The 26,924-nt window shown below is 39.7% G+C and overlaps 3 protein-coding genes across 19 annotated transcripts in view; 2 read left to right on the top strand and 1 right to left on the bottom strand.

Moving 5' to 3' along the window:
* Positions 1 to 117: 117 nt before the first annotated feature.
* On the bottom strand, positions 118 to 4,819 carry gtf3c6 (general transcription factor IIIC, polypeptide 6, alpha). Of its 5 annotated transcripts, none has more exons than XR_009768560.1 (7): positions 4,711 to 4,819; positions 4,334 to 4,414; positions 4,152 to 4,215; positions 3,483 to 3,527; positions 3,289 to 3,396; positions 1,167 to 1,361; positions 122 to 692 (listed from the first exon to the last, which is right to left on the bottom strand). XR_009768560.1 is itself a non-coding variant. In XM_061676793.1 (6 exons), the coding sequence occupies exons 1-6, from the start codon at positions 4,732 to 4,734 to the stop codon at positions 1,270 to 1,272; spliced, it is 408 nt and encodes a 135-aa protein (XP_061532777.1). In that variant the 5' UTR covers positions 4,735 to 4,819; the 3' UTR covers positions 118 to 1,269. The 5 variants fall into 5 exon arrangements, 3 of the variants coding, with proteins under 3 accessions (XP_061532777.1, XP_061532778.1, XP_061532776.1); XR_009768561.1 differs by having other exon boundaries at positions 122 to 689; XM_061676793.1 differs by having other exon boundaries at positions 118 to 1,361; positions 4,334 to 4,408.
* A 1,071-nt stretch (positions 4,820 to 5,890) lies between these two features.
* Positions 5,891 to 15,029, top strand: bcap29 (B cell receptor associated protein 29). Of its 4 annotated transcripts, none has more exons than XM_061676739.1 (8): positions 5,891 to 5,969; positions 8,157 to 8,261; positions 10,172 to 10,272; positions 10,718 to 10,865; positions 12,340 to 12,475; positions 12,553 to 12,649; positions 14,014 to 14,132; positions 14,222 to 15,029. In XM_061676739.1, the coding sequence occupies exons 2-8, from the start codon at positions 8,170 to 8,172 to the stop codon at positions 14,255 to 14,257; spliced, it is 729 nt and encodes a 242-aa protein (XP_061532723.1). In that variant the 5' UTR covers positions 5,891 to 5,969; positions 8,157 to 8,169; the 3' UTR covers positions 14,258 to 15,029. The 4 variants fall into 4 exon arrangements, 3 of the variants coding, with proteins under 3 accessions (XP_061532723.1, XP_061532722.1, XP_061532724.1); XM_061676738.1 differs by lacking the exon at positions 5,891 to 5,969 and adding an exon at positions 7,326 to 7,478; XM_061676740.1 differs by lacking the exon at positions 5,891 to 5,969 and adding an exon at positions 7,326 to 7,478 and having other exon boundaries at positions 14,032 to 14,132; positions 14,222 to 15,028.
* A 4,111-nt stretch (positions 15,030 to 19,140) lies between these two features.
* The window catches only part of cnot1 (CCR4-NOT transcription complex, subunit 1), a 56,571-nt gene continuing 48,787 nt past the window's right edge, over positions 19,141 to 26,924 (top strand). For 9 of the 10 annotated variants that reach the window (XM_061678187.1, XM_061678181.1, XM_061678188.1 and 6 more), the window contains exons 1-3: positions 19,141 to 19,257; positions 21,498 to 21,804; positions 21,898 to 22,005. In XM_061678187.1, the coding sequence (XP_061534171.1) occupies positions 21,703 to 21,804; positions 21,898 to 22,005 (210 nt within the window). In that variant the 5' untranslated portion in view covers positions 19,141 to 19,257; positions 21,498 to 21,702. Of the gene's footprint in view, positions 19,419 to 21,497; positions 21,805 to 21,897; positions 22,006 to 26,924 lie in introns of all 10 variants that reach the window. The other variant, XM_061678180.1, reaches the window with a different exon arrangement.

Genomic DNA, 26,924 nt, shown 5'->3' with positions numbered 1-26,924 from the left:
CATTCCCCCAAACAAAAACAAAAACATTCATAGAGATCATATTCATTGCTCCAGCTCCCCACGACCCTACACAGGACAAGGTGTATAGAGGATTTATGTATTAAGTAGATGTTATGTTCTTACAAATGCATATTGGTCAACCTCCCTCACTCTTTGAATATAAATTTACAACATGCAGACAATGTTTATGGTACAGCAAAATATGTGAGCTTGTTGAAAGGATGGGCGGCAACAGGGTGGAGATTTCTGGCTGATAATATTAAATAACCACATGGTGGACCTTCACTAAGCAACATGATTCAGTTAGCAAGCTGTGTACTGTTCAACAAATGTATCTCACGATTCTCAACGCTTTTATTTTAAACAAAAGTGTCAATATTTATTCTGCAACTATCAAGTCTTACAGCCTCCATTAAAGTGCCACAAAACAGGCCAAAAATATGTCTTGTAAATTCGATGCACCATAGAAAAGAGTAATGTTAACAAGCCAGACAGTTAATGAATGATTTTTTTTAAAAAGTACTAAATATGTGAAATCAGGCTTCAAAATGGTCAAGAATGGAGATATTCTTTGTGCTTTCCGGGCGCTGTGGGCGTGTCACTGGTTGGTCTCAAAAGCTCCCCTCCAGCTGTCAATCAAATACTTCTTCTATCGAAACACCTATCTATCTGCGGTAGAGGATCGACTCCTTCTGCGGCCACAGCCGGGACAGGGACACATGCAAAAAGTTCAAATGATTATGAAAATAGAATATACATGACTCGTTTCATGAAATAACATCTTATGGACAATAACACCATGTCAAGAAATTGGATTTAGTATTATTTAACCACTTTTACACACACTGTAGCTAGTAGAGCAGTGCAAAACATGCCAAAATTATGTATACATTCAATGGGGGGGGGGGGACAAGAAAATTAAGGAAACACATCTATAGAGACTTATCATTGTACTGGAACGTGTACAAATGTTTGGCCACTTATAATAAAACCTCATTCATTATTTCATTATCCTGCTCCATTTTTATGAAGACTGAGTGATGAAGACACTTTTCTTGTCATTGATTCTTCATCCGTTTACAGACATAATGTGTCCAGAGTTACACAATTGTCAGCTAAGTAGGAAAAACAAACAAACAAAAAAACTATTACTGTGCATGACTTACAGTGGTATTTATTAAATACTGACTGCATTTTTGAAACAAATTTCCGAAGTGCCACAACAACAGAGCTTGGATCTTCACTTGGAAGATCGTCAACGTCTCCGTCTTATCCAAGTGCCAGGTCTTCATCCACCTGTTTTGTTTCTTCCCCCGACTGGCAGACTGTGTTCTCCTGCTTATTACTTTCGCCACCTGCCGCTAATGAACCCCAACCCCCCCGAAAAAAAGTACTGTTAGATTGTAATCGATATGACGATAGTGTTTTTCATTGTGCATCATTTATCTGTGAAGGAACTATTTAAAAAATATTCAATATTATTATGGATTATATTTTTGTAATTCATTCCTTAAATGTCAAAAACCACATGAACAAAACATTATACCATAAATACAAATCCAAATCTACATATTTTTACCAACAAAGAGATTTGAATATATCTCTACATATAGAATTACCTACATATAAACATATTCACATTTATATTCACACACAGTCCTTCACCTTCTCAGATGTAAACCGACATGTATGTTTAAGCATAAACATACAGTGGGTACGGAAAGTTTTCAGAGCACCTTGAAATTTTCACTCTTTGTTATATTGCAGTCATTTGTTAAAATCATTTAAGTTATTTTTTTCCCTCATTAATGTATACACAGCACCCCATATTGACAGAAAAAAAGTAATTGTTGAAATCTTTGCTGATTTATTAAAAAATAAAAGCGGAACTATCACACAGCCATAAGTATTCAGACCCTTTGCTGTGACACTCATATTTAACTCGGGTGCTGTCCATTTCTTCTGATCATCATCGAGATGGTTCTAGACCTTCATTGGAGTCCAGCTGCGTTTGATTATTCTGATTGGACTTGATTAGGAAAGCCACACACCTGTCTATATAAGACCTTACAGCTCACAGTGCATGTCAGAGCAAACGAGAATCATGAGGTCAAAGGAACTCCCCGAAGAGCTCAGAGACAGAATTGTGGCTCGGCACAGATCTGGCCAAGGTTTCAGATCAAAAGATGAATATGAGACGAAAGTTTACAATTCCAGCTTTCATTTCACAGTATTTACATCTCGATGTATTAAACAACTCAGGACAGCGCACCTTTTGTTTGAAGCCAACCACTTTTCAAGTGAGCAAAAGTATTGGAACATACTTTATTAAATTCACTTAAAGTGAATAACATTTACTATTTGGTGGTATAACCCTTAATTGCAATAACTGCATCAAGCCTGCGACCCATTGACTTCACCAGACTGTTCCGTTCTTCATTTGAAATGCTTTTCCAGGCCTTTACTGCAGCCTCTTTCAATTCTTGTTTGTTTCTGGGGGTTTCTCCCTTCAGGAGCTAAAATGCATGCTCTATTGCGTAAAGGTCCGGTGATTGACTTGGCCAGTCTCAGACCTTCCACTTTTTCACCCTGAAGTCCTTTGTTGTGTTGGCAGTGTGTTTTGGGTCATTGTCTTGTTGCACGATGAACCTTCGCCCTGTTAGTTTGGATGCATTTTGGATGCTTTAACTGCATCTATGTCGTTTTGCATATTAGCATTAAGCTAGCGGACTTTAAATGTCTTTTGTTTTATATTTAGTTTGACAGGAAACATGAGCTGGGAGTGACAATAAATAGCTAGAAGACTTTTTTTGTTCTGCCAAAATTGCTGCAGGATGGCCACCATCTAGCATTCATATCTCGAATTTTTGCTTGCAAGTCAAAGCAAAAAATAAAAATAGTCCAAGCCTCAATTGAGATCTAAAAAAAAAACTTGTAAGTCAAGGTACCACTGTACTTACAGTACTCCGTGTAATAGCCGTATGAATAACACCAGGTGGAACCTTAGGTTAATTGTACCTTCTGCCATCCAGTGAATGAGCCCTTAATTGTTCTACTTGTCATTATACGGTACTGACACAACTAGATGAACACAGATACATTAACAGTAGTAAATAAATAACAATTTTCATACCAGTTAGGTGAAACAGGATAATGACTTTCAACTGATGAGCTCTCATGACACAGAAACCTGACGCGCCAGAGTGGTTGGGTGTCCCTGGTTTAGAGTACTAGTGTACTTTAGTACACAAGTTTGACTTTGTACAACACATCAATGTTAACTCTTACCTGCGTCGCTTTCATTTTCTTTCTTCTCGCTGAGGAAAATCCGCTGCATCATGAGTTTCTTCACTGTGTGACACTTGTATTTGAGCTTGGATCCACTGCCTTCTTTTCCTGTAGACACACAAACACAAAGGTCAAGTATGACTGTGACAAAAGTAGGAACCCTTCCGATAAGACGTATAGCGTGGAGACTTTACCTTTGTTTGGTTCCTCCTCGAAGAGAACGCAAGTTCCAAGGGTATCTTTGGAAGTGGAAATGATCAGTAGTATCAGTGTAAAAAAAAAATACAAAAATTAAAAAAAAAAAAATATATTATATATATATATATATATATATATATATATTTTTTTTTTTTTTTTTTTAAAGTAAATTCATTATTATTTGTATTATATATGCTTTGGATGTTTATTTTATAGCAGCAGCAACCTGCAGAAGGGACAGTTTTGTTTCAAGGAAGATTCTATCATGACTGTCAGTGTGATGGCATCTTTTTGTTTTATCTCTTTTGTATAATTCATTTATGTAGTGTCCAAAGCCTCAGTGGAAGGCGGGAAAGTAAGTAATGGTTTAAATCGATTATAATGAGGTGACTCCCATATATCTGACTACAGCAAGGCAGTACCTAGGAAAGATTGAAAATCTCCACGAAGACTACCATTGTGTATGCCTGTGTATTTTATGCATCTTGATCCATTTGGCTCCCCCCTTGTGAATTTTTCTGGTCCATTTGATGCATCGGTTACCTCTCCTCTTTGCAAAGATAATGCAATGCACAAGCTCTTTCATCTTTAAAAGACTTGTTTCAGGTATTCCCTGCGTTAGAGAGAGACATTTGTTTCCCACAACAGTGTTGGTTTTATCTTACCTTCATATTCTCCTGCAAACACATACTGGCCCACTTGCATCATTGGCTGCTCACTGTCAATATCCTTGTAGACAAATACAAATATGTTGTTTTTAAGAATCACAGTGATGGCTATTTTCAAATAACAAAAAAAAAAAAAAACATCATCATCATCATCATTTAGTCATGCATGCCAAACTCACCAGTATTTTGCAGGTGCCACGAGACTTGAACATAGCATCATTATTTATGATTCCAGAGAGCTCGACGACAACAAGCTGCTCCTTGATACACATACATACGGATATAATAATAACAATAATAATGAGCAATCTAATTGTTCGGATGTTTAAAAAAATCGTATTAAAAGAAAACAACAGCACAAAGTAAACAGATGCTGAAGATCTACTTCTTACAAAAACAAAATTCATCAGAGGACGGTAATAGGTTCGTACATATATTGTTTTGAAAATACTGTACAGCATGCATTGCTCCCACGTGAAACCGCGTCGTACTAAAATCTAGAGTACTAGCCACACAACACTGTTTCAGTAGTCCAAAATCATTTATATACATATACCTCTTCTTCCCATCCGTCATCCATGTTTATTGTCCCGTCGCCCACGCGAGGATCGATATTTATCCTCCCGCCGTCTGTACCAAAACAATAGTTCGCTTACTTCCGCGAATGTTACAGTGGCCGAGAAGGTAGGGCTAGTGGCATTATGTAGTTAAGGCACCGCTGAGGTGTCGCTGTTTTGCCCCTTTTACAGGTATAGTGTCAAAGGGAAGACGTTTGAATTGGGAAAAGCGTCAACATTTTACTTAAATTCGAAAGGGACCGACTGGGAACCAAACCATCACAGTTTGCAGAAGGCATTTTCTCTTCGTGTGAAATTTTGATTATGCCGATTTTACTCATTGTGATTCTGCCAGTGATGAGGATTTTAATTTTCAGTTTTTATTCTCTCTCTTGCATTCCTTATGTATTAAAAGCTGCATGTAGAATTTGTTTGCTTGATGATGATGATCATCATCGTCATCATCACATTTTATGGCGTTTGCTGGCAATAAGTGAACAGCGTTTTTGCTTTATGATAAATATAAAAACAATTGCTTACAAAAACGCCTCCGTGACCAGGGACATCCAGTCTTTTTATTTGGATTATAATGATCGTGAACTGATGCCTTTGCAAACATAATAATGCTCATTTTCCCAATACTGAAAAGTATCAATTAATAACAATAATTAGTTAACAACAAATGCAAATAATAATAATAATTACTGTAAAGTATTATGCAAACATAATAATGATAATTTCCCCCAATACTGAAAAGCATCAATTAATAACAATAATGAATTTAAAAACAAATAAAAAATAATAATAATGAAATGTATTAATTAACAACAATAATTAATTAAACAAATAATAATAATGAATAATGATTGCTGAAAGCCATTAATTAATAACAATAGATTTTTTTATTTGTTTTAGTATTGGGGCAAATGAGCATTATTATGTTGAAAATGGCATCAGTTCGCAATCATAATAATCAAATAAAAAAGCTTGATGTCCCTGTAGACATTGCTGTTTTTTGTTCTCAAGCGTGAAATTGAGATGAGTCACATATAAAAGCACATAGAGAAAATTTAAAAGAAAATAACTAACTTGACCAATGATGATTTAATAACGCAGAGTGAAACTGCTTTGCGCTACTCAAGTGATTGACACATGAGAGTGTTGTGTAGCAGCTGTTAGGGTTAGGCGTGTGTGTGTGTGTGTGTGTGTGTGTGTGTCCATGGAATTTTCTGGACGTGCTGTGATCACACAACTTTTGGTAGGTCAAACCTTCCATAATACATAGAAAAGGTTCGCTTTGTTTAATTCAAATGTATATCTCTCTGCTGGCTTTTGAATGGAATAATGACATTCAACACTGGTGGGTGGGTGGGAAAAAGCCTATAAATAGAAAAAAGCTGGAAATTCTTGTTGCGTCTTGCCATCTATGACAACAGCTACAGTGGGTACGGAAAGTATACTGACCCCTTAAATGTTTCACTCTTTGTTGTATTGCAGCCATTTGCTAAAATCACTTCTTTTTTTCCCTCATTAATATACACACATCACCCCACAATGACAGAAACAAATGGGAATTGTTGAAATGTTAGCAGATTTATTAAAAAAGAAAAACTGAAATATCACACAGCCATAAGTATTCAGACCCTTTGCTGTGACACTCATATATTGAACTCGGGTGTTGTCCATTTCTTCTGATCATCCTTGAGATGGTTCTACACCTTCATTGGAGTCCAGCTGTGTTTCATTATACTGATTGGACTTGATTTGGAAAGCCACACACCTGTCACAGTGCATGTCAGGGTAAATGAGAATCATGAGGTCAAAGAAACTGCCTGAAGAGCTCAGATACAGAATTGTGGCAAGCCGCAAATCTGGCCAAGGTTACAAAAAAAACATTCTGCTGCACTTAAGGTTCCTAAGAGCACTGTGGCCTCCATAATCCTTAAATGGAAGACGTTTGGGATGACCAGAACCCTTCCTAGATCTGGCCGTCCGGCCAAACTGAGCAAGAGAAGAGCCCAAAGATCACTGTGGCTGAGTTCCAGAGAGACCGGCCAATAGTGGCGTGAACAGTGACTAAAAAGCTCACGCCGCCATCGGCTGGCCTTACACTCAGCTTTTATGACGCCGTTGGCTGGTTTTACAGTCTTGCTTTTCAGTCACTGTTCATGCCATCATTGGTTGGCGTCATGGTCTGAGCGTGACTGAAAAGTGTCATAAATAGGTTAAGGCATGAACAGTGACTGAAAAGCATGACTGTAGGCATGGTGATGGCATGAACAACATTGACTTAAAATGCTGACCTAACACCAACCAAGTGTAAGACCGCAGAATAAAGAAAGGCATAAACAGTGACATTAACACCAACCAAATTTAGTGTTTTCAGCCAGTGACTGAAAAGCAGACTGTAAGAATGCCCAATGATGACATGAACAGTGACTGAAAAGTAGACATCAAGATAGCCAATGGTGTCGTGAAATGTCGAATAAAAATCATTTAATTTTATGCATGTAAATGACATGTACTGCATGTCAACATTCAGAGTGATGTCAGTCTCATAAGTAGCAAACGTGTTTCAGATGATGTCACATAGAATCAAATTGAATGTCCAAGATGATCCTCTTTGAGCCTTGGGTGACAGGAGCTGTACAGCAAGGAAAGGAAAGACCTGAATCTCAAGACAATGTACAAGGATCAAAGCTATAGAAAGAAGAAACAAAGCTAAGATCTTGGATCTTAGATTAGCGCGCTTGGCAAGCAGAACGAGGTAGTAACGTCTTTGTACTTATAAACAAAGAAAAAAAATTGTCTTATGCTTCTCTGTAATTTGTGTTGTGTTTGAAGACTGCACAAGGTATCATCAGATGGTACAAATCTGCAATTAACGTGAAGGTGAAAACATCACGCCTGTTGATTGAACTGAGGAACATCTACTGAACTGGTCGCCAGTCAGATTTATGGCACAAATAGACACTCACATTCACACCTACGGACAGTTGAGTCTTCAGTTTCCAACCAAATTTATTGATGCTTACAACACTGAACTGGAAGGACTAATAAAACATTTATTCAATCTATGTGAAAGTGCCGGTTGTGAGTGTCTCTGTATGATAGCGCCTCTCCAGGATAGTATTTCAGAGTAGTCTGTAGAGGCCCTCTGGCCCTCATTTGAAAGTGGTTTTAGATCTTCACCCAGTCTAATTGATCATGTCACGGACGGAATAAATCACACTTGATGCATGAGTAGACACTCCATACACCCACATATTTGTATACAAGTAAACAAAAAAACACGTCTCTTTAAGGCACAACATATTCTGTCTACTTTCTCCCTGACCATTTACTTGCCTCATGCACACCCACTTGCTTTCCTTCCAAAGCTGATTTTTTTGTTCTTGAGCCATATAAAAAAGCGCCCCTTCAGTCTAACCTGTCATCCTGACAGGAAAGAGACCAGGATGACTCTTCAGTGGACAGCAGTGGCCTTCTTTCTCTATGCAGAGATAGCCGTCAACCTCATCCTGTGTGTCCCATTCATATCAGCACAGAGGTACAGTATAGTGAAAAAGCAAATGTTTGGGATAAAAATGAATTGTAGTGCAGTGATTCCCAAATGGCGGCACGGTGGTGAACTGGTTAGCACGTCTGCCTCACAGTTCTGAGGACCCAGGTTGAAGTCCGGCCTCGCCTGTGTGGAGTTTGCATGTTCTCCCCGTGCCTGCAGGGGTTTTCTCCGGGTACTCCGGTTTCCTCCCACATCCCAAAAACATGTATGGTAGGTTGATTGAAGACTCTAAATTTCCTGTGGATGTGACTGTGAGTGCGAATGGTTGTTTGTTTATATCTGCCCTGCGATTGGCTGGCGACCCATTCAGGGTGTACCCCGCCTCTCGCCCGAAGATAGCTGGGATAGGCTCCAGCACACCCGTGACCCTAATGAGGACAAGCGGTACGGAAAATGAATGAATGAATGAATGTCTCTTTAAGACATAAGAAATTTTTCCCGATTTTATCGGATCTCCCTCCATGATACTTGCTTCATGAGGTGGTCTCTGTAGCTACTCAGCGTCATAGCTTACTCGTGGGTTGACAGGTTTGCTCACACTCCAAACTTTTCTTTCATTAACAAAACAAATGGCACACTGTCTTATAGACAATGTCAAATGTAAACCGGCAAGTCTTGTCAAAATCATGTAGAAGTCTCATGAATACCAAGTCAAACTCAAGTCAAGACTTTCATTAGTTTTAGCCAGGCAAGTCCAGTCTACCCCCAGTCAAGTCATACATTTAACCTGTGTATCCACATGTTGCGATTCATACACTAAAAAAAATATATATATATAATAGTAATAATAATATATATAATAATATAATATATAATAACACTTTTTATTCAACTAAACAGGCCCAGATTTCTCACTAAGTAAATCTGTGCGTAAACTGAGATAAGATCATCATTATTTCAGCATCTATACTTTTTGTGACATTGTTGTTTTGGTGTGCTGTTTTTTCAAATGTAAAATACAGCACTACCTTGATTAAGTGAGTGCCCCCACTCAAATTTTTTAGTTACTAGTCTTAATTTGATTGATTTATTTGTAATTTGTTTTTGCTTTGTGTTGCGATTCCAAATTTGCAAGCTTTGGATACACTACTTGAGAAAAGTAAAAAAAAAAAAAAAAGAAAAAAAAAAAAAGTACTGTAATACCCTCGCATGTAGGCAAGTAGAGCTACAGTCATTCATGTACTTTCAGCCGTTTATTGAATGGGACAAAGAGTCAAACACACAAATACAAAATGAGAACACTTGCAAGGATGTCATTTGGTTTTTAAACAAAACAATGCTATTTCGCTTCATCAAAAACACAAACACAAAAATGGTGGGGGGAGTTTGGAGGCTGGAACAGATTAATGGCATTTCAATTTATTTCATCCATCCATCCATTTTCTGAGCCGCTTCTCCAGACAAGTGTCGCGGGCGTGCTGGAGCCTATCCCAGCTATCATCAGGCAGGAGGCATGGTACACCCTGAACTGGTTACCAGCCAATCGCAGGGGACACATAAACAAACAACCATTCGCACTCACATTCACACCTAGGGGCAATTTAGAGTTGTCAATTAACCAACCATGCATGTTTTTGGGATGTGGGAGGAAACCGGAGTGCCCGGAGAAAACCCACGCAGGCACGGGGAGAACATGCAAACTCCACACAGGCGGGGCCGGGGATTGAACCCCGGTCCGCAGAACTGTGAGGCAGACACGCTAACCAGTCGTCCACCGTGCCGCTCAATATATTTCATTAGGGAAAATTTATAGGAAACACAAATGAATTGGGTTACGAGCTTGGTCACGAAACAAATTAAGTCAAGGTACCACTGTATGTGCCGTTGTGCATTGAGATAATAGAGTTTGTGAAACCCTGTTCAGTGCATTAAAAACGGTTTTGCCATCTTTGCAGATGGCGTTTGGTTTTCAATTGGAGAATATGGAAATGGTTATCACCTTACTGTAACAAGTGCTTCTTCACCATGATCATGGTTCTTATGGTTCTTTTCCTCGGTGAGCTACCGTTGCTGCTGTTGTATTGATATTGATCTGCGGGAAATGCCCACAAGTATTATAACAATAAAATACAGTACTTCATTAGTCATTACTGTACTTACAGTAAGTTGATTTTTCAGGAATCTGGACTTCACTTGAGAATTTGTTTTTCCAATTACTTTTTACTTTTAGTGAAAACACTCCTTACGTTGTCAAAATAGTCATGTGAGTTTTTCCACCTCCACAAATGATGACACAATGTTAAAAAGATACTTTAAGAAAATTGTTTCATGTTATTGGCTACACAAAGAAGTTTTTCAAGTCTTCAAAACTGATATAATTGAAAAGTGAAGTAAAGTAGTAAAGTAAAGTACTTCTAATTTTACCAGAACATTTTTTACAGTATATGTCCCTCTACCTAAGTACAGAGTGCGAATACTTTTGCCACCTCTGACACCATCAGATGCTGCCCGCGAGGTGCACAAGTACTCAAGCCCGGAACCCATGCAAGAAGCTAAGGTGAACTCCAATCTCTTTGAACATCTTCACATGAGGCTCTTCAGAGCTCAGCGCAACCTCTACATCTCAGGCTTCTCGCTCTTCCTGTGGCTGTCAGTCTTATTTCCGTCCAAATGTAAAGGTGATCTAAGTTTGCAAAGCAGCTATAGTGAGTGTCCATCTTCCAATACAACATGAGGAAGGGCTACACGCAGAAAAAAAACGTGTCTGCAGTGCTGAAGACGCTTCCGAGGACGGCACAACAATGTAGTGTTATCTAATACGAAAGATCTGGTTTACAAAGATAACATTTTGACTGACACTGTCAGAGAGGTAACAATTAAATTATTTTATGAAAATTAATGCAACAAATAATCCTGGACACTTAATATTGCAAATGTTTGGAGGGCCAGAATAAAGAACAGAACAGGTCGTATGTGGCCCTCGGGCCGTACATTGCCCACCCTTGGGCTCTTTACTATGGGTGTCACATTAGCTGCTTGGCAAACTCATAAATCATACATATGTTGCACAGTACTATATACAGTGAATTCCTGTTTATCACGGGGGATACGTTCGAGACATCCACAATAGGTGAAAATCCACAATATAGTGAAATCATATAAGAATAACTTTTTATATTCTGTAGTTTAATCCCCCTACACACGCTTGAAATACATTCAAACTTATTACAAAACATATTTCAACTAAAACACTTTAAAGTATTTCTTAGCGCCTGTTCTCACGCTTTCGCTCGCACAGTTCTCTGCCAAAAGATGGTGCCAAAGCAATTACTTTTACATTAGACAGGGAAGTGGGCTGATCATAAAAACAGGGAACAAGTGAGGTTTTCAGCAAGTAACAAAGCATAGGTGTTGTGAGATTTGTCTGATATCCAGCCAAGACCACAATAGGTTAATTGACATAAGGAAGTGTTCTCATGTTAGCTATTGTAGCTAACCTGTATTTTATTACTCCACTGAAAAGAGGTAAATAAAAGAGTCTTGTAAACACAGCTTACCCTCTCAACTTAAGGACAATAGATTACCCCCCAAAATACTCAAATAGTTGCAAACCGTGACTATACAGGGGAACACTGCAATGCTAAACACTATAGATGGGCTAACGGAAATTAGTATAGATGTTATGGTACATATAAACCTTCTACCAACTGCTACTTTTACACACACAGAGCAGCAACACATACAAAAAGATCATACAATAACACTTACAGGCATATATTCTTTCTGCTCTGTGGGTACAATGACTATGACTGGAGCTTACAGTCATTGGGGACCTTCTTTGCCTCTTCTTCTTGCTCTCAATTACACTGCATCTACATCCTGTAGAGCTCAGTGCCGCTCAGAATGCTGCAGCACAACATGATACTACCGTGCAAGCGCGCAACTCAAAATTCAGTGAAGTACTGTTAAAAAAAAAAGATTGTTTCAAAATCTGGGAAATACAGTAGCTGCTGGCAAACAGTGAACCGCGATATACTTGGGGTTCACTGTATAGGTGTTTGGGCTTGAGTTCCAAACATGCAGTCTTGCTTTACTTGCCATTTCTGTGTATTTAATGTTACAGTGTCATGCAGCGGGTAATCATCTTGCTCAACCAGGTGGCCGTCTCTGTGGAGAACAATGCAGGTCTTCAAGCGCAGATGGAGAACACTGCCAAAGCGGCCAAACAGCATCAAGAGCACAATCGTGTACTCAAACAAGTCAGAACGAATCACAGCTTCATGACATACTACATATTGCAAAATGAGACTGTGGTAAATATAATCATTTTCCCTAGACTCTCTTAGATGAGGAAAAAGTCATTTCAGAAAAGAATCAGCAGCTGAAGCTTGAAGTTGAGAGCCTGTCCAGTCAGCTGAAGATGGCAGAAGAAGGTAAGTATTCTTGGCAACCTTTCCAGAAGCGGCAAAAGTACTCACACTCTGTACAGTAGAAGTAGAGATACATGTGTAAAAAAAAAAATGACTCTCGTAAAAGCAAAAGTACTGATTCAACTCCTTTCGTTAAAAAGTAAAAAGTACAGACTACAAAAAGTACAAAATCAAAAAGTAAAAATGAATTTTTACTGACAAGTATAAACTATACCAGTGGTTCTCACTGGGGCCTCCATTTTCTTATTGTTGCAAAGTCTTGACCCACTTTTATAGATTTTTAAGATTTTTTTTTTTTTTAAATAGCCTCTGAAAACACATGTACACTGTGTTAGATTTTTTTAATGCCATTTCAAACGGGTTTGTTGTACCGCCAAAAGCATATTGCTTGACATGACTTCCGTCAACCAAAGGGTGTGCTGCACTATATTTGTTTACATAGTAAACTAGTGACTAGAGCTCAAGGAAGAAGTATTTCTTGTTCTTGTGGTTTCCTACCATTTTCCATGTGGGAACTTCGTAAACCTCTGTACTGTACTGAAAAAATCTAAATAGGAATACGTGTATTTTTTTTGACTAGCTGTCTGCAACCTACGTTGTTGTTGGTTTTCATATTAGACTGATAATTTCTGAGCCCCAGACCCTCACGGTTTTTAGGCCAGCACAAGACACAACGCATTTGCTACGAATCATACTTGGAGCAGACAAAATTAAAGCATTCACTTAAATAGGGCCACGGATGGGCAATATCTTGCTTCTCTGAATCTGTTGCATTCATTGATTCATTTTCCATACTGCTTAGCCTTACTAGGGTTGTGGGTGTGCTGGAGCCTATCCCAACGGACTCTGGGCGAGAGGCGGGGAACACCCTGAACTGGTCACCAGCCAACAGCAGAGCACATAGAAACAAACAGCCATTCGCACTCACATTCACACCTATGGGCAATTTAAAGTCTTCAGTTAACCTATCATGCCTGTTTTTAGGATGTGGGAGGAAACCGGAGTATCCGTAGAAAATCCACGCAGGCATGTGGAGAACATGCAAACTCCACACAGGCGAGGCCGGAGCCCAGGTCCTCAGAACTGTGACTCAGATGTACTAACGGTCGGCCACCGTGCCGCTTATCTGTTACATTGTTGTTGTTAAGTACACATATCTGGGTACAAATGTTGGCAGTTAAAGTAATATAAAGTAAATAATACAAGTCCAGATATGTAAAAAAATCTATTTAAGTTCAGTAACAAAGTATTTGTACTTGGCTACTTCACACCACTGCGCCTTTCTTCCATAATAATTATAAAAAGCTGTATAAAAGCTGAATTTGCCACAGTGGACGATTGAGCACCCCAAAGCAACTCAGTTGAAGTCCTGCTTGTGTGTGCAGCTGTGCACAAGTCCCACGCTGAAGTGGAGGCCATGAGCAGGCAGGCCAAAGGTCTGGCTCAGGAGTACGAACGACTGCTGAGCGAGCATCATCAGCTCCAGGTAACTAAACGTGGATGCATACATGAAGATGATGTGTTCACTGACCCTGATAACACTTCTGATTATTTGATACTATTTTTGATCAACAGAATCTTGAGAGTGCTGCAGACAAAAAAATCCAATGATAAACGGGGAAGGATACTGCCAATTCTTTAAGTGGACATATTATGGAAAATTTACTTTTTATTGTTTGTATATAGATAGAAAGGGAACTTATATTATATTATGAGTTATAAGCCGCCACTTAGTTGATTTTTTTGCTTCGTGTTGCAAGCCAAAATCTGAGTTCCGAGTAAGCTTCAGATACATTGCTGCTCAAGTGAAGAGAAAAAGAATGGAGATGTTGGAGTACTGTACAGCCATTTACAGAACAAGACAAACAGTCAAACACACAAATACAAAATGAGAAACACTCACAAGGACCTGCTGTAGGGCACAACTCACATTCAGACCCTCACACGCAGACTAAGCAGCCAACCTGACTCCAGCTCCTGACGTCACTCATTAGACCACGCCACTTAAAGGCACACATCCAACACATGAATACTACAGTATTAGTACAGTTATTACACTTTATAAAACCAGTTTCTTTCAGTCCTTTGTATTGTTTGTTTATGTTTTGATTCAATGCAGTGATATTTTGTTTTTTTTTAAATAAAAAACAAGTAAGGAAAACGTGCAGTTTTGGTGGGGCTGGAGTGGACGTCATTTCAATTCATTTCAATAGGGAAAATTGATTTTAAATACAGCACGAATAAAGTGGGTTACCATCTTACCAGCTTGGTCATGGAACAAATTAAACTTGTAAGTTTTGTTCACTTGAGTGCCTGATAAGCCATCAAGTGTGAAATTAAACAACCAAGTCAATCTTTTGTTACCTGCCTATTTCTGTAAATGTGTCTGAGTGAACCCTGGCTTCTGCACTTTTGCCCACTGTTATGTAACAGCAAAGATTGGGGGACTCGAGTCAAATGACTTGACCCAAGTTGACTTGAGTTGCCAGTTTTATGACTTGTGACTTGCTTGCAAAATACTTAAGGCTTGACTTGACTTTAGACTTGCTAGCAAAGAGACTTGAACTACATGACTTGACCAGTCATCTCGTTTAGAGTTGGAAATCTGCATTTTAATTAAGACAGTTTGCTTTTATTTATTTTTAAAGAAAGAAAGAAAGAGAAAAAGAAATAACAACTTTTTTTTGAGGGGGGTCATTCCAGTCAACCTGACAACATAGTCTGCATTGTTGCGCACTTACCAGTGTGAAGTAGCCACCTGCATGAACAACGATGGATGGAGCTCCAAACAGTGGCGTCGCTAGGCCTATTTTAGGGGGCTTTGGCCCCCCTAAAAACTTGTCAAGCCCCCCAAAAAATATTTGGTGGTATGTGTTAATGGTGAAGGTTTATAGTCCTAGCCCCCTAAAACCAATCTTCAGCCCCACCAATTAGGTTTTGTGCAAGCATAAATATCCATCAGCTCAACAAACATTTTCTTGGCCACACAAAATGTCAAAATGTAGCGCTGCCTCTGGCTCCAAAGATAATGCAATTTGGATTCAAGGATTATATTGTTAATAGAATGTGCAAAAAGAGGCTGGCAACTTGCATGTTTTGCAGCTCGTGTATTAAAGACACAAAAGCAACGACGTCGAACTTCATCCGTCACTACAAAACAAAAAGACAGGTAAGCTAATTTTAACAGTTTAGCTACCTGGTGAAACACTAAGTTTCATAGACTAGCTTGGGACGATTAAAAATAAAAATGTAATTGTGAACATTTTAGTACAGCTAAGTAACGAACTAGGGGTGGGTTGGTTTATGATATTTGTCTGAACCTTTCGTTTCACTTCATAGGCCCGCAAAACTCTTTTTTTCTCTTCTCTCTCTCTCTTTCACTATTGAGGCAAAGCAATGTGCACTCCTGAGCAGAAAGTAGCGCCTAAAATATAATGCCGACCGCTGAATGGAGAAGAGGTGAAGCAGCGTTGCTGGCGGTCAATTGTGGAGATTAAAAAAAAAAGAAAAAAGGTGTGGAGAGGTTTTCCGGCATGACGAAAGAGTTGGTACTAGAAGAGGCCAGGTCTGCTGTGTGGGATCACTTTGCATTACGATCATGATAAAAAAAAAAGTTATGTGAATGTAATTTCCATACTACTGAACGTGTTAAAAGTGTCGCCATTAAAATGTCATCTGTTGTGTTGGGTCTGTGATAAAGCTGCCTGTACATGTTATGTTTCATATTTAAGGAGAAAAATGTTGTGAAAATACTATTTACTAGTTGTATTACTAGTTACATTTATGTATTTAAAAAAAAATTTTTACGTCACTAAAACCTGGCATTTTAACAGGGGTGTGTAGACTTTTTATATGCAGTGAAAATAACTGTACAGTGATGTGGAAGTCTTGGCTTTTATTTAATGGCGTTCTCTCAAGAACCGTACGCGTTAAAAGGCTGTCACCACAAAGTACACAGCATAGTTTGTTCAGAAATGAAGTTGAGTTAAATTGAGTTTGAAATACAACTTTTAAAACAATTCAGTGCAATTATAATCTCAGTTGTTAATTACATTTTTGTAAGGTGCGAATACATTTTTAGTGCTACGATTTGTGAAAATATTTTATTATCACTCCAACATATGTGACTAGAGCAAGACTATGACTTGATTTGCGATTTGCTTAAACCAAGTAATGACTTGATTTGCGATTTGCTTCAACCAAGTAATGACTTGATTCGACTTGCTTGAAATTTAGTGGCGACTCGACCTGAATTGCTTGATTTCCCCCTCCCCCCACAGTGACTTGGAACTTGCTTGAGATTTGAAGGTTATGACTGACTTGCTTGTGACTTGCACATAAGTGACTTACGCCCACCTCTACGTCACAGTGTGGCAGATTATAATATTACACATTATACACATAATACTAACCCCAACACAGAATTTCGGTGCCCGTAACATGACCACCTAAGTGGTGACCTAGAGCCACTTTCAAGTGATGGCCGCAGTCTGGATATGGACTAGTTAGCCAGTAGTGACTTTGTGCAGGCGCCACTGATTTTCAGTCTGGGAAGCCTGAAACTACATCAAAGTAACGTTCTGTGCTTATGTGGTTTTTCTAAGGGTACTCCCAACTTTTCTCAGGGTAATCAAACCCACATTCCAAAAACAGGATAATTGAAGGCTCCGTAATTGTCCATAGGTGTGAATGTTGGCTTGTCTGTATATGCCCTGTGATTGTCGAGGGTGTACCCCGCCTTTCACCCAAAAGGCAGCTGGGATAGACTCGACAAGCACGTGCACAGAAATTTTGGGGGGCAGGTACTCAAGGTAAAAATAGGGCACCCAAAGCCAAAATAATTTATACATTTAAGGAAAAAAACAGTAGTATGTATTGAACTTATGTAATTATTTCTGTTATCACAATCAGCACAGTCAATATTACAACTAGTAACAAAAGAGGTGAAAGGAGGCTACAGTGGATATAAGAAGTCAACACACCACTGTTCAAATGATAGGTTTTTAGAAGGAGGAGGAGGGCTGGCAGCAGGGAAGGAGCATATGTACAATTCTCCCAAGGACTCAAATAAATGCCCTTCGGATTTCAAAGCACTGGGTAATACTGATGACAGAGAGGATTTTTTTTTCTTCAAATCTTGACGAATGAAGAAAAAAGGGCTGCAGCAAAAAGGGCACATTTTTCATCAAGGGCAAAAGTGCAGGTGCTGGAGCACCCCCGAGTGGCTATGTATGCACGTGCCTGAGTCTCCAGCTACCCCAAGACCCTAATGAGGACAAGCGTTTCAGAAAATTGATGGATCGATGAAAAAATTACATTCCTGCACCGCGTATCTGTCGAAATGGCAGAAAATCAAACCCCTGGAAAAATTTTATAAACATAATATCGAATCTTTTCATCTATCCATCCATCTAGCTATCCATCTAGCTATCCATCGTTTTATCTCTCATCCTAGTTACCTACCGTCCAACCTACCTACCTAACAGAGGCTGTGGTGGGGGCGCAATGCAAGTTTCATTCATTACATTTGTCTAGCAGTGAGGTCCTTTAAGTGCATTGGCATCATTTTAATTATATTTAGGATGTTAATAAATACAATAAAAAGCGAAAATGTGTTATTGTAAATAAGTGTAGTAAGTAGAGTAAGTAGTAGTAAGAGAGAAACATAATACACAAATTTGGAATTAAATAAAGGTAGTAAGTAGTAGAGTAAGTAGTAGTAAGAGAGAAACATAATACACAAATTTGGAATTTCTATTACATCAAGCTCCAGGCTTAGATTTATTAATTTTTCAGCTTTCTCAGCAACAAACTGTTGTTTTAACTTTTTAGGCGAACATTAAATACTGAATATATTTACATCTTCTTATTGCCCTTTAAATTTGTAACGAACTGTTCATGTGTATTTATTGTTGTGTGTTGCTGTTGGGGGGTTGTGAGAGCAAGAAGTTTTCTGTTAGCAATGTTAATTCCAAGGGGGTTTGAATGCATCACTCTGCACATGGTGGAGAAAATGGGAGCGCTTCGAGGTGAGGTACTGTTCATAGTTCACCTTGCTCCTCTTCTTTTAATTGTTTATATTAATGTCAGTCTCATTTGATATTAATATAAAGGTAGAAGGTGAATACGCCCCCCCCCCAAAAAAAAATGTTTAAAAAAATGTTTTAAAGAAAAACTTGGGTTCAAAAATGTTGTTTACCAGATTTTTGGCGCCCCCTTGAGGCGGCCGTGTCCTTAGCATTTGCTCATCCCACTCGATGGGAAGGCCGAACCTGTACCCCCCTACCTACCCATACACCCATCCATCCATCTACCTAGCAATCTAGGTGTCTGCCGTTAATATTGAATACATATGCAATAAAGCGCGACACGTGCCGCACTACAGTTGAACACGCAAGGAAAGGATCTCTAGTGTGTGTGTGGCACGCGCGCACGCACGCACGCACGCACGTCTTCTTACGGCGAGAGCGCGCAGCGCCAGTGACAGTCGCCATTTTATTTTGAAAATCAAACTGCACTTGGAGGCACCGCGACCCTCTTCCATTTCGCCCAAGTTTGGTTGGAGAGAACGAAGGAGGAATGAGCCACTGAATCACTCTCGTGGGAGTACGGTGAGATTTGGAATATATCCCAGCGGACAAGTACCTCTGTCGCTCTGGTTTACGTTCATTTTAACGCGAACGGGAGCGATTTGAAATCAACAGGACGGCAGTTAGCCACCAGCGTCGGGGATGGACTATTTACTGGAATGCAGCTGTCATACATTATCAAAGTAATTGCTTAATTTGACACAGTTGTTCGTATAATGTCTAATTCCCACTATAACTGCATATGTATATTGTACAAACTCCAATTTGATACTGGAATTAGAGTGGAGGAATCGTATATTTGTTGGATACAAGATGCTTGGATCTGAAGTGTTCGCAGTTCCGTAGATTAGACGGGGGTCCTTGGAGATGAGCTAACTTGGCTAATACTAGCAGTAGCCAAACTGTAGACATTGTTACGTAAGCATACTGCCTTTATATTATTCCCGTTTGGTTGGCTTCATTACGAATAAATCCCATGTAGTCTTATTTTCTTAAAAGCTTACTTTATCAAGAGTTGGGACCAAACAATGCTAACCGTCTTAGTCGGCCCCATCATACTAGCACGGTTAGCATCATCATCATCATCATGTATTAGCGTGAAGCGCCAGACTGTTTTCGTTTCGCAGTTTTCAAAATGTGTACCTTAACTGGCTTTATAAATGTATGTATCCTGTTTATGGTGTGGTAATATTGTTAAATTATAAATACTACCGCTTGATGCAAAGTTAATCAGCTATAAGACAGGTCACGGTATAATTTGAGGCTAGCTTTGATGGCTAGCTATGCTTTATATACGACACTAGGAACAAGCTCGCCTTCTCGAAAGGTTGTGGACTTAATTGGGTACCTAACTGACGCATTGGTTTATCGTCGTGTGTGAAATTTAGACTCCAATGGGGCTGTTGGATAATAATTTACAGCAACATTTCGATTGCTTGTTTGTGGGTTGCGCGGAGCATTTGCTGTCGTCCATGCACTTGCCCTTTGTTTCACTGAGTGCTTTTTAGTTTAGTTATTTTCCCACGTTGTGTAAACGTTATGTTTGTTTGACGTGGCCTCTTTTGTTGTTGGAAAAGGAGAGGTTTGTTATTTGGAACAAGCTATCGATTCTGCGTGTGTTTTAGCTCAGCTGGGGCCTAGTCTGAGCTAACTGCAGCCTCGTTTCGGTGGTTTAGTTTACATCCTCGAGATGACGACCACGAAACTGTGTCGCAGACTCCATATGGATGTGCCCGATTTGTTAAATGTTACAGTAACAGACGTTGAAATGTGATAAACGGACTATTTTGAGCTGTCACGCTCGTAGGCCACAAAAAGCCCGGGATGTTTAGTCCTCACAAGGAGTTTGTAAATAAAGTCAACCTTTGCTATTTAGAACCTACCCCAGACGTGAAAAGTGAAATGTTCGCCAAAAATGGACGCAACCCCACCAAAAGCAATGTTTATAATTGCCTATATTAATAGTTTCAACCCTAACTGTATATCCCAAACTATGATCTCAAAACACTTTTGACAATTTCAAACTCATATTTCAACATTACCTTATGGATTATTTGACTGACTAAAAAAAATACATTGGAAGTGCGGGGATGCTGGCAAGTATGTCATCAATCTGGAAAAATACCAATTACTACTTACTTTAATTCCTTTTAGACATTTTATTACGTTTATGACTCAGTGGTGCAAAGATGCACTCATTTTAAATGCATATATCGCAAATGACTATAGCTGTAGTTGGGCACTGTACCTTACGTAAAGCATCTATCTGGATCGTGATCAACTGTTAACTTCCACTGCCAATAGTAATCCTGAACTTTTTCTGCTTCATCTTGAAGTTTACCACTCTGCTTGCACCAGTGTCAATGCCACAAGGAGCCTCACCTGCATGTCGGACCTCAACTCGAACCTTCCATTATACGTGGCTGTTAGCTGTAAAGCCGACCAGCTAACAGCCGGTGGCAAAGGCTAGCTATTGCTCCGCTAACATGGCAGTTTACAAGGTGCAGGGCATTTGTGTGGCATCTAATGGCATTACAAAAAGAGCATTAAAAATACCCGGGTAGGAGTGAATAGGTTTGTTTTTTAGCAAATAGTTTTTATGATCTAACGAAAATTTTTAAGTTGCAAATCATGAGGGTTTTACTGTATTGTCCTGCATTGAAGCAGAAGTCTTAATTTCATTAACATAAACGATATACCTACTTGTTTGCATTTATCTTAAGTTAAATGGCCAATATTAAATTTTAATCTCTTTCTTGCAGACGCTGAATCTCATTTTAAACTGAAAGACTACCTGGGACCGGGAGCCGCTGACAGAACATCTTATTTGGACGGCACCTTTTTTTTTTTCAAACCTTTTTTTTTTTTTTTGGGGGGGGGGGGAAGTAACCTATCACTGAAGGGACTAAAGGGGAATAATGGTGATTTTGCGCCGTGCTCGGCCGCCTGCTTCCGCCCCAACCAGCAATGAATCTTGACTCGCTCTCGCTGGCTTTGTCTCAAATCAGCTATCTGGTGGACAATTTGACAAAGAAAAACTACAGAGCCAGCCAGCAAGAAATACAACATGTGAGTGCTTTAAAATAACAATAATAATTCGATGTCAACGAGCATGTAGTCTGTGAAGGTGTGGTGGTGATAACTCGCTGGGCCTTTTCCTAGATTGTAAATCGTCACGGTCCTGAGGCAGACAGGCATCTACTTCGCTGTCTTTTCTCACATGTGGATTTCAGTGGCGATGGTAAAAGCAGCGGCAAGGATTTTCACCAGGTATTTTTCTTTTTTTTTTTTTTTTAACAAATACCCATAGATACCTTTTGATTCATTGGCTGCACTATTTTTATTTCCCCTATTTTTGTCAGCTTTCCACTATAATTATTACAGGAGAGAATAAGGGCCACATTGTCAAGAGAAAAACAATTACATGACAAGAGTAGTAATAATCTTAAAAGAATACAATTGGAAATTTTGGCGGGATAGAAGTCACTATTTCGAGATTGAAGTGTTAATATTACGAGAATGAAATAAAATACTATTTTGTTATACCAAGATGTGGTTCTTGTCAGTACAAGGATTTTGAAATGGAAATGTTTGTCTGTCCCAGAAAAAGAAGCAAAACAATTTGGGTGACACTTTTGGACAGTGTCCAAAAGGAGCCGCTGTCATTATGGAGTAGACTGCAATGACTTTGGGATCACTGTTAGTATGTTATGCTTCCATCCACAGTAGGAGTCCAGGGATCTCGTTTGATGTGCGTCCCGCGTCCTAGACGCACAAAAATGATGAGGGACACAAAAGGCCTTCTGAATCTGCGTCCACTGACGCACACAACATTGCTTACCTACGTATGTGTGCATGGCTTGAATTTAGCGGCCTTGCATCGCAGTTTGTGGGTCACAATTCGTATTTTGCGCATCAAAAAACACTGAAAGCAAAACAGTGAAGCAGGCAGTGGCGTAGGTGACACAACGCGCTGATGCGTGGACGTGGAAGTAAAGCATTCGATAAATGAGCAGAAGACAGCAGTTGCGAAATGTGATGCCGAATTGAGGAGAGAGAGGGAGGGAAAAAGACAAATGGCGAAAGTGTGGTAGCATTTCATAGTGAAATGCATGGCGAACACCCGTTCATTGTAACACGAACCTTTCTCTCCGCCGACTATGATGCTGCGTCGTGGGACCCGAGAGACAAGGGTGAGGTAAACGTAGCGCAAATCGGTGACTACCGTCGAATGTGTAGCTTTTTTTTTTTTTAATAAAACAGTGACTAGGACAGTATAATGCAACCATAACGGTACATACAGTGTGTTTGCACTCAGTGTAGTCACTGTGTGACATATGGCCAATCTGATGATCTGTAAGTGGCGAAACTTTGAGTCAAGTAGGTGAAAAAACATGACAAATGTGGCCAGAGAGGAATAAAAGTAAAATGGATCATTATGTACCCAAACAGAGGAGGGTTTTGGAGGAGGAGGAAATATTTCTCTCTCTCGCTCTTCATTTTCGTTTGAACAAATTGAACACTTCCAAAAGTTGTAGTCGTACAAAGAATGTCTTTATCAGCTGGTCTAAGTTCAGAAATCCACAGCCATGAACCTAATGTATTATGTCACAAAATGCTAGCTTTCAGTGAAGATGCAACAAAGGCTGTTTAAAAAAAAAAAAAAAAAATTTTTTAAAAGCCTTTTGTGCACGTTGAATTCAAGAAATAAACTGTTATATAAAAAAGGCATCCAATTAGTTGTATGTTATTTATTAAAGGTCTTAATTTTGCTTCAAAATTGCTCTATAACTAAGCAAAAATGTAGTTCATCCAAATAATCCATTGTTTGATAGAATTTTCAGTAGGATGCTCCAACACTAAAATATTCTTTAGCTGCAGCCCTACATTCAGTTACCCATTATGTTGTCATATTTGTGTTTTATAAAATCCTTGCTTCGGGTCCCTGTGCGATTAAACTACAAGAAATTGCTCCACAAAATTATAAAGTTGCTCCTCAAATGAAGAAATGATTAGTAAAACTGCTCTTCCCGTGTGTGTGTGTGTTACTGAAGTCCTTCAGCGAGTCATTATCCACTAAAAGTATGAGTCCTGTATTGGTGCTAGTCAATCAAAAGAATAGTAGGGCAGGTTATTGGTTCATAAATACAATGGACACGCCTTTTTTCCCCCGACTGTAACTTTTTTTATTGTTGTGGTAACATCTGGCGTGCTGCTAGTGGAACGGCTTTGGCTCTGTTGATGCAAACAATTGGGACATTTTAGGGAACGTTAACTATTACCTTCATTAGCTCGCGAGCTAACTAAGTAGTGTGCAACGGAGCTAAACAGCCGACTCTGGCTCGTTCGATTATTGCAACATAGTTTAAAACAGGGGTCACTAACTCGTGGTCTGCGTCCAGACCCAGAAGCAGTCCCAAATGGCGCCACACCATAGAAAAGAGAGTTTATGATTCAAGACCTACAGGGGGCTTCTATTTTAAGCCGGGCAACATATTTCAGGCTTTACGGTACTGATGAACTGTACCGACGAATCACGTGTGGTCCCGCCATCCTTTCAGCCAATCAAATTTACATCGCAAGTGGTAATTACTGGAATCACAGAGGAGAGAGAGGGAGAGAGCGCACGTGTAAGTTAAGTTAAAGACTAAGATCAGAAATATGTTTAGGCATACCATGATATATATTTTTTTTAGAACAATATTTTCCCCAAATCTTTCAAGATAAACGATAGTGTTGTTGATGTTTTTAGTAGTGTGGTAATTTGGAACAGTGTCAATTGTGCAAATGGTGCAGATACTTATCAAACACACGAGTGGCCAATATTGGTCAACAACAGATATGCAAATAGTGCAGAGTTGCGAGACTACTACAGTGAGTGCACGAATAATGTATAATTGGCCCCACAGAGATGTGACTCTCAAGCACACGTGTGGCCAATATTGGTCAACAACAGATATGCAAATAGTGCAGAGTGCCGACACTACTACAGTGAGTGCACGAATAATGTATAATTGGCCCCACAGAGATGTGACAGTTTGACAATTTTGACAAAATTGGCACGTTACAATGGAATTGTAAGTTAACTGTTTAAGAAGTTAATGGCAAGAGGGGTAAAGCTGTTGGATTGTCTGCTAGTTTTAGTTTGCATTGTTCGATAGTACCTACCTTAGGGAAGGAGTTGGAAGAGGTGGTGACCAGGATGTGGAGTGTCCAAGAGGATTTTGCATGCCTGTCTTAGTTCTGGCAGTGTGCAAGTTCTCAGCAGTTTTGATTGTCCGTTGCAGTCGGAGTTTGTCCTTCTTTTTTTTTTGGCGCCACCAAAACAGCACCAAGCCAGACTATGATGGATGAACACAGGACTGCTGTGTAGAACTGCCTCAGCACCTCTTGTGGCTTCATCAGAAGCCGCAGAAAGTACATCCTGTGCTGAGCCTTTTTGAGAATGGAGTTGAGCTGCTTCGCACGGACTTTAAGGCAGGATGGGAACACAAGGTCTGGGCCTGCCACTTTGTTGATCTTTTTTTGTTTGAAGATGGATCTCGCATCCTGTTCGTGGATGGTCAATGCAGAAGGGCGAGTCAGAGGTGTGATGGTGGTGTGGCGTGTGAAAGTGTCCTTTTCAAATCTGCATTAGAAAGGTGTTCAAGTCGTCAGCTAGTCCTTTTATTGTTCTCTGCCTGGAGGGGATCGTCGTTTGTACAGGAAGTTCTCGAGTTACGATGTACTCTACCTACGACATTTCTACTTTACAACGCCTGTGGTCGTCTGCCATTTTGTCCCGAGCACCATAGTGTTTCTGCTTAGATAGTGCTTGTGCGCCGGGAGTATCTTTGCCTTTTTCACACACTCACCAGTAATGGTAAGTGCAGCATCTTATTTTTTTATTTTAATGTATTTTAGTTTCTTTATACGAAGTGTTAACCTTTCCTGCTACGGTCACCTGACCGTGGTCGGGAGACCCCTTCTCCAGTGCCGAGGTTGTCCTCCTCAGGGTTAACTCCCTTCTCTCGTTGCACAGCTGAGCTGGGTGGCGGCAACAATAAAGGCACGAAGGACCGATTTGCTGCTTTATTAGCTCCTCTGCACATTCAACGTCAACGGGTCCTCCGCTAACCGCTACTCTTCCCCGGTCGCCGTCACTACACTTGCCACTGTATAAACTCGCACCTGCGCGCACTCCTTCCTCCTTCACAGTCCCGTCTCACTCACACATCGACGCCCACACACACTGAGCTTGCTGTCACAATCACGTGGGACAATACCTGTAACAGAAGTATTTCGACTTCAACGGTGAAATCCGACATGCGCGGAAATTCGGGTTACGTAGGAACGGAACTCGTTCGTAAATCGAGGACTTCCTGTAGTTCGCGATTGTAATCCACGCCAGACTCACTTTGTCGTTAGCGGTAAACTGTTTTTCCAGCTTTTCTGCATAATTTCTCTTTGCAATGTTAATTTCTTTAGTCAGCTCTTTTCCAACGCAATTTTACAGGGCTCTATCCCCACTTTGATAGTCCTCCTCTTTAGCCTGGTAAAGTTGCTGAAGTTTGGCAGTGAACCACGGCTTGCTTTTGTTGAATGTGCAAAATGTCTTTGTTGGTACACACACATCTTCACAGAAACTTATATGGGATGTGACAGTCCATATATTCATCTAGGCTGCCAGTTGAAGTTTCAAAGACGTTGCAATTTGTGCAGTCTTAAGTCTTGAAATTCTAACTTTGCTTCATAGGTCCACTTCTTTACTGTTTTCACCACAGGTTTCTCACATTTAAGTTTTTTTCTGTATGTTGGTATTAAGTGAATTAAAGAGTGATCAGACAAGCCCAGAGCTTTTTGGGGATAGCATGAGCAAAACGCGAGAGCGCAATGGATAACACAACTATTGTTCAAACAGGATAAAAGATTAAAGTGGCACTAAACAGGCCCAAAAAAATTCAATTTAAATTTGACACACCAGAGAAGAGTAATGTTAAGCCTGCCAAATTTGAATGAATAAAAAAAAATTGCTGAACTGAAGATGAATGAATGAATATAAAAATCAGGCTTCAAAACTTGAATAATAAGGTCCACCTCTTCGCTCTCAGGCGCTGTGGGTGTGTCGAATGGATGCGCCAAAAGGAATCTTAGTGAGGGGGTGATAGCTTGTAAAATCACGTGAGGAGGCTCAACTTCAAAATTGAACT

The sequence above is a fragment of the Phycodurus eques genome, chromosome 5 (assembly GCF_024500275.1).
Source record: "Phycodurus eques isolate BA_2022a chromosome 5, UOR_Pequ_1.1, whole genome shotgun sequence".
NCBI classification, from domain to species: domain Eukaryota; kingdom Metazoa; phylum Chordata; class Actinopteri; order Syngnathiformes; family Syngnathidae; genus Phycodurus; species Phycodurus eques.
Note: the sequence above shows the minus strand (reverse complement) of the source record. Positions and strands in the feature narration are given on the sequence as shown.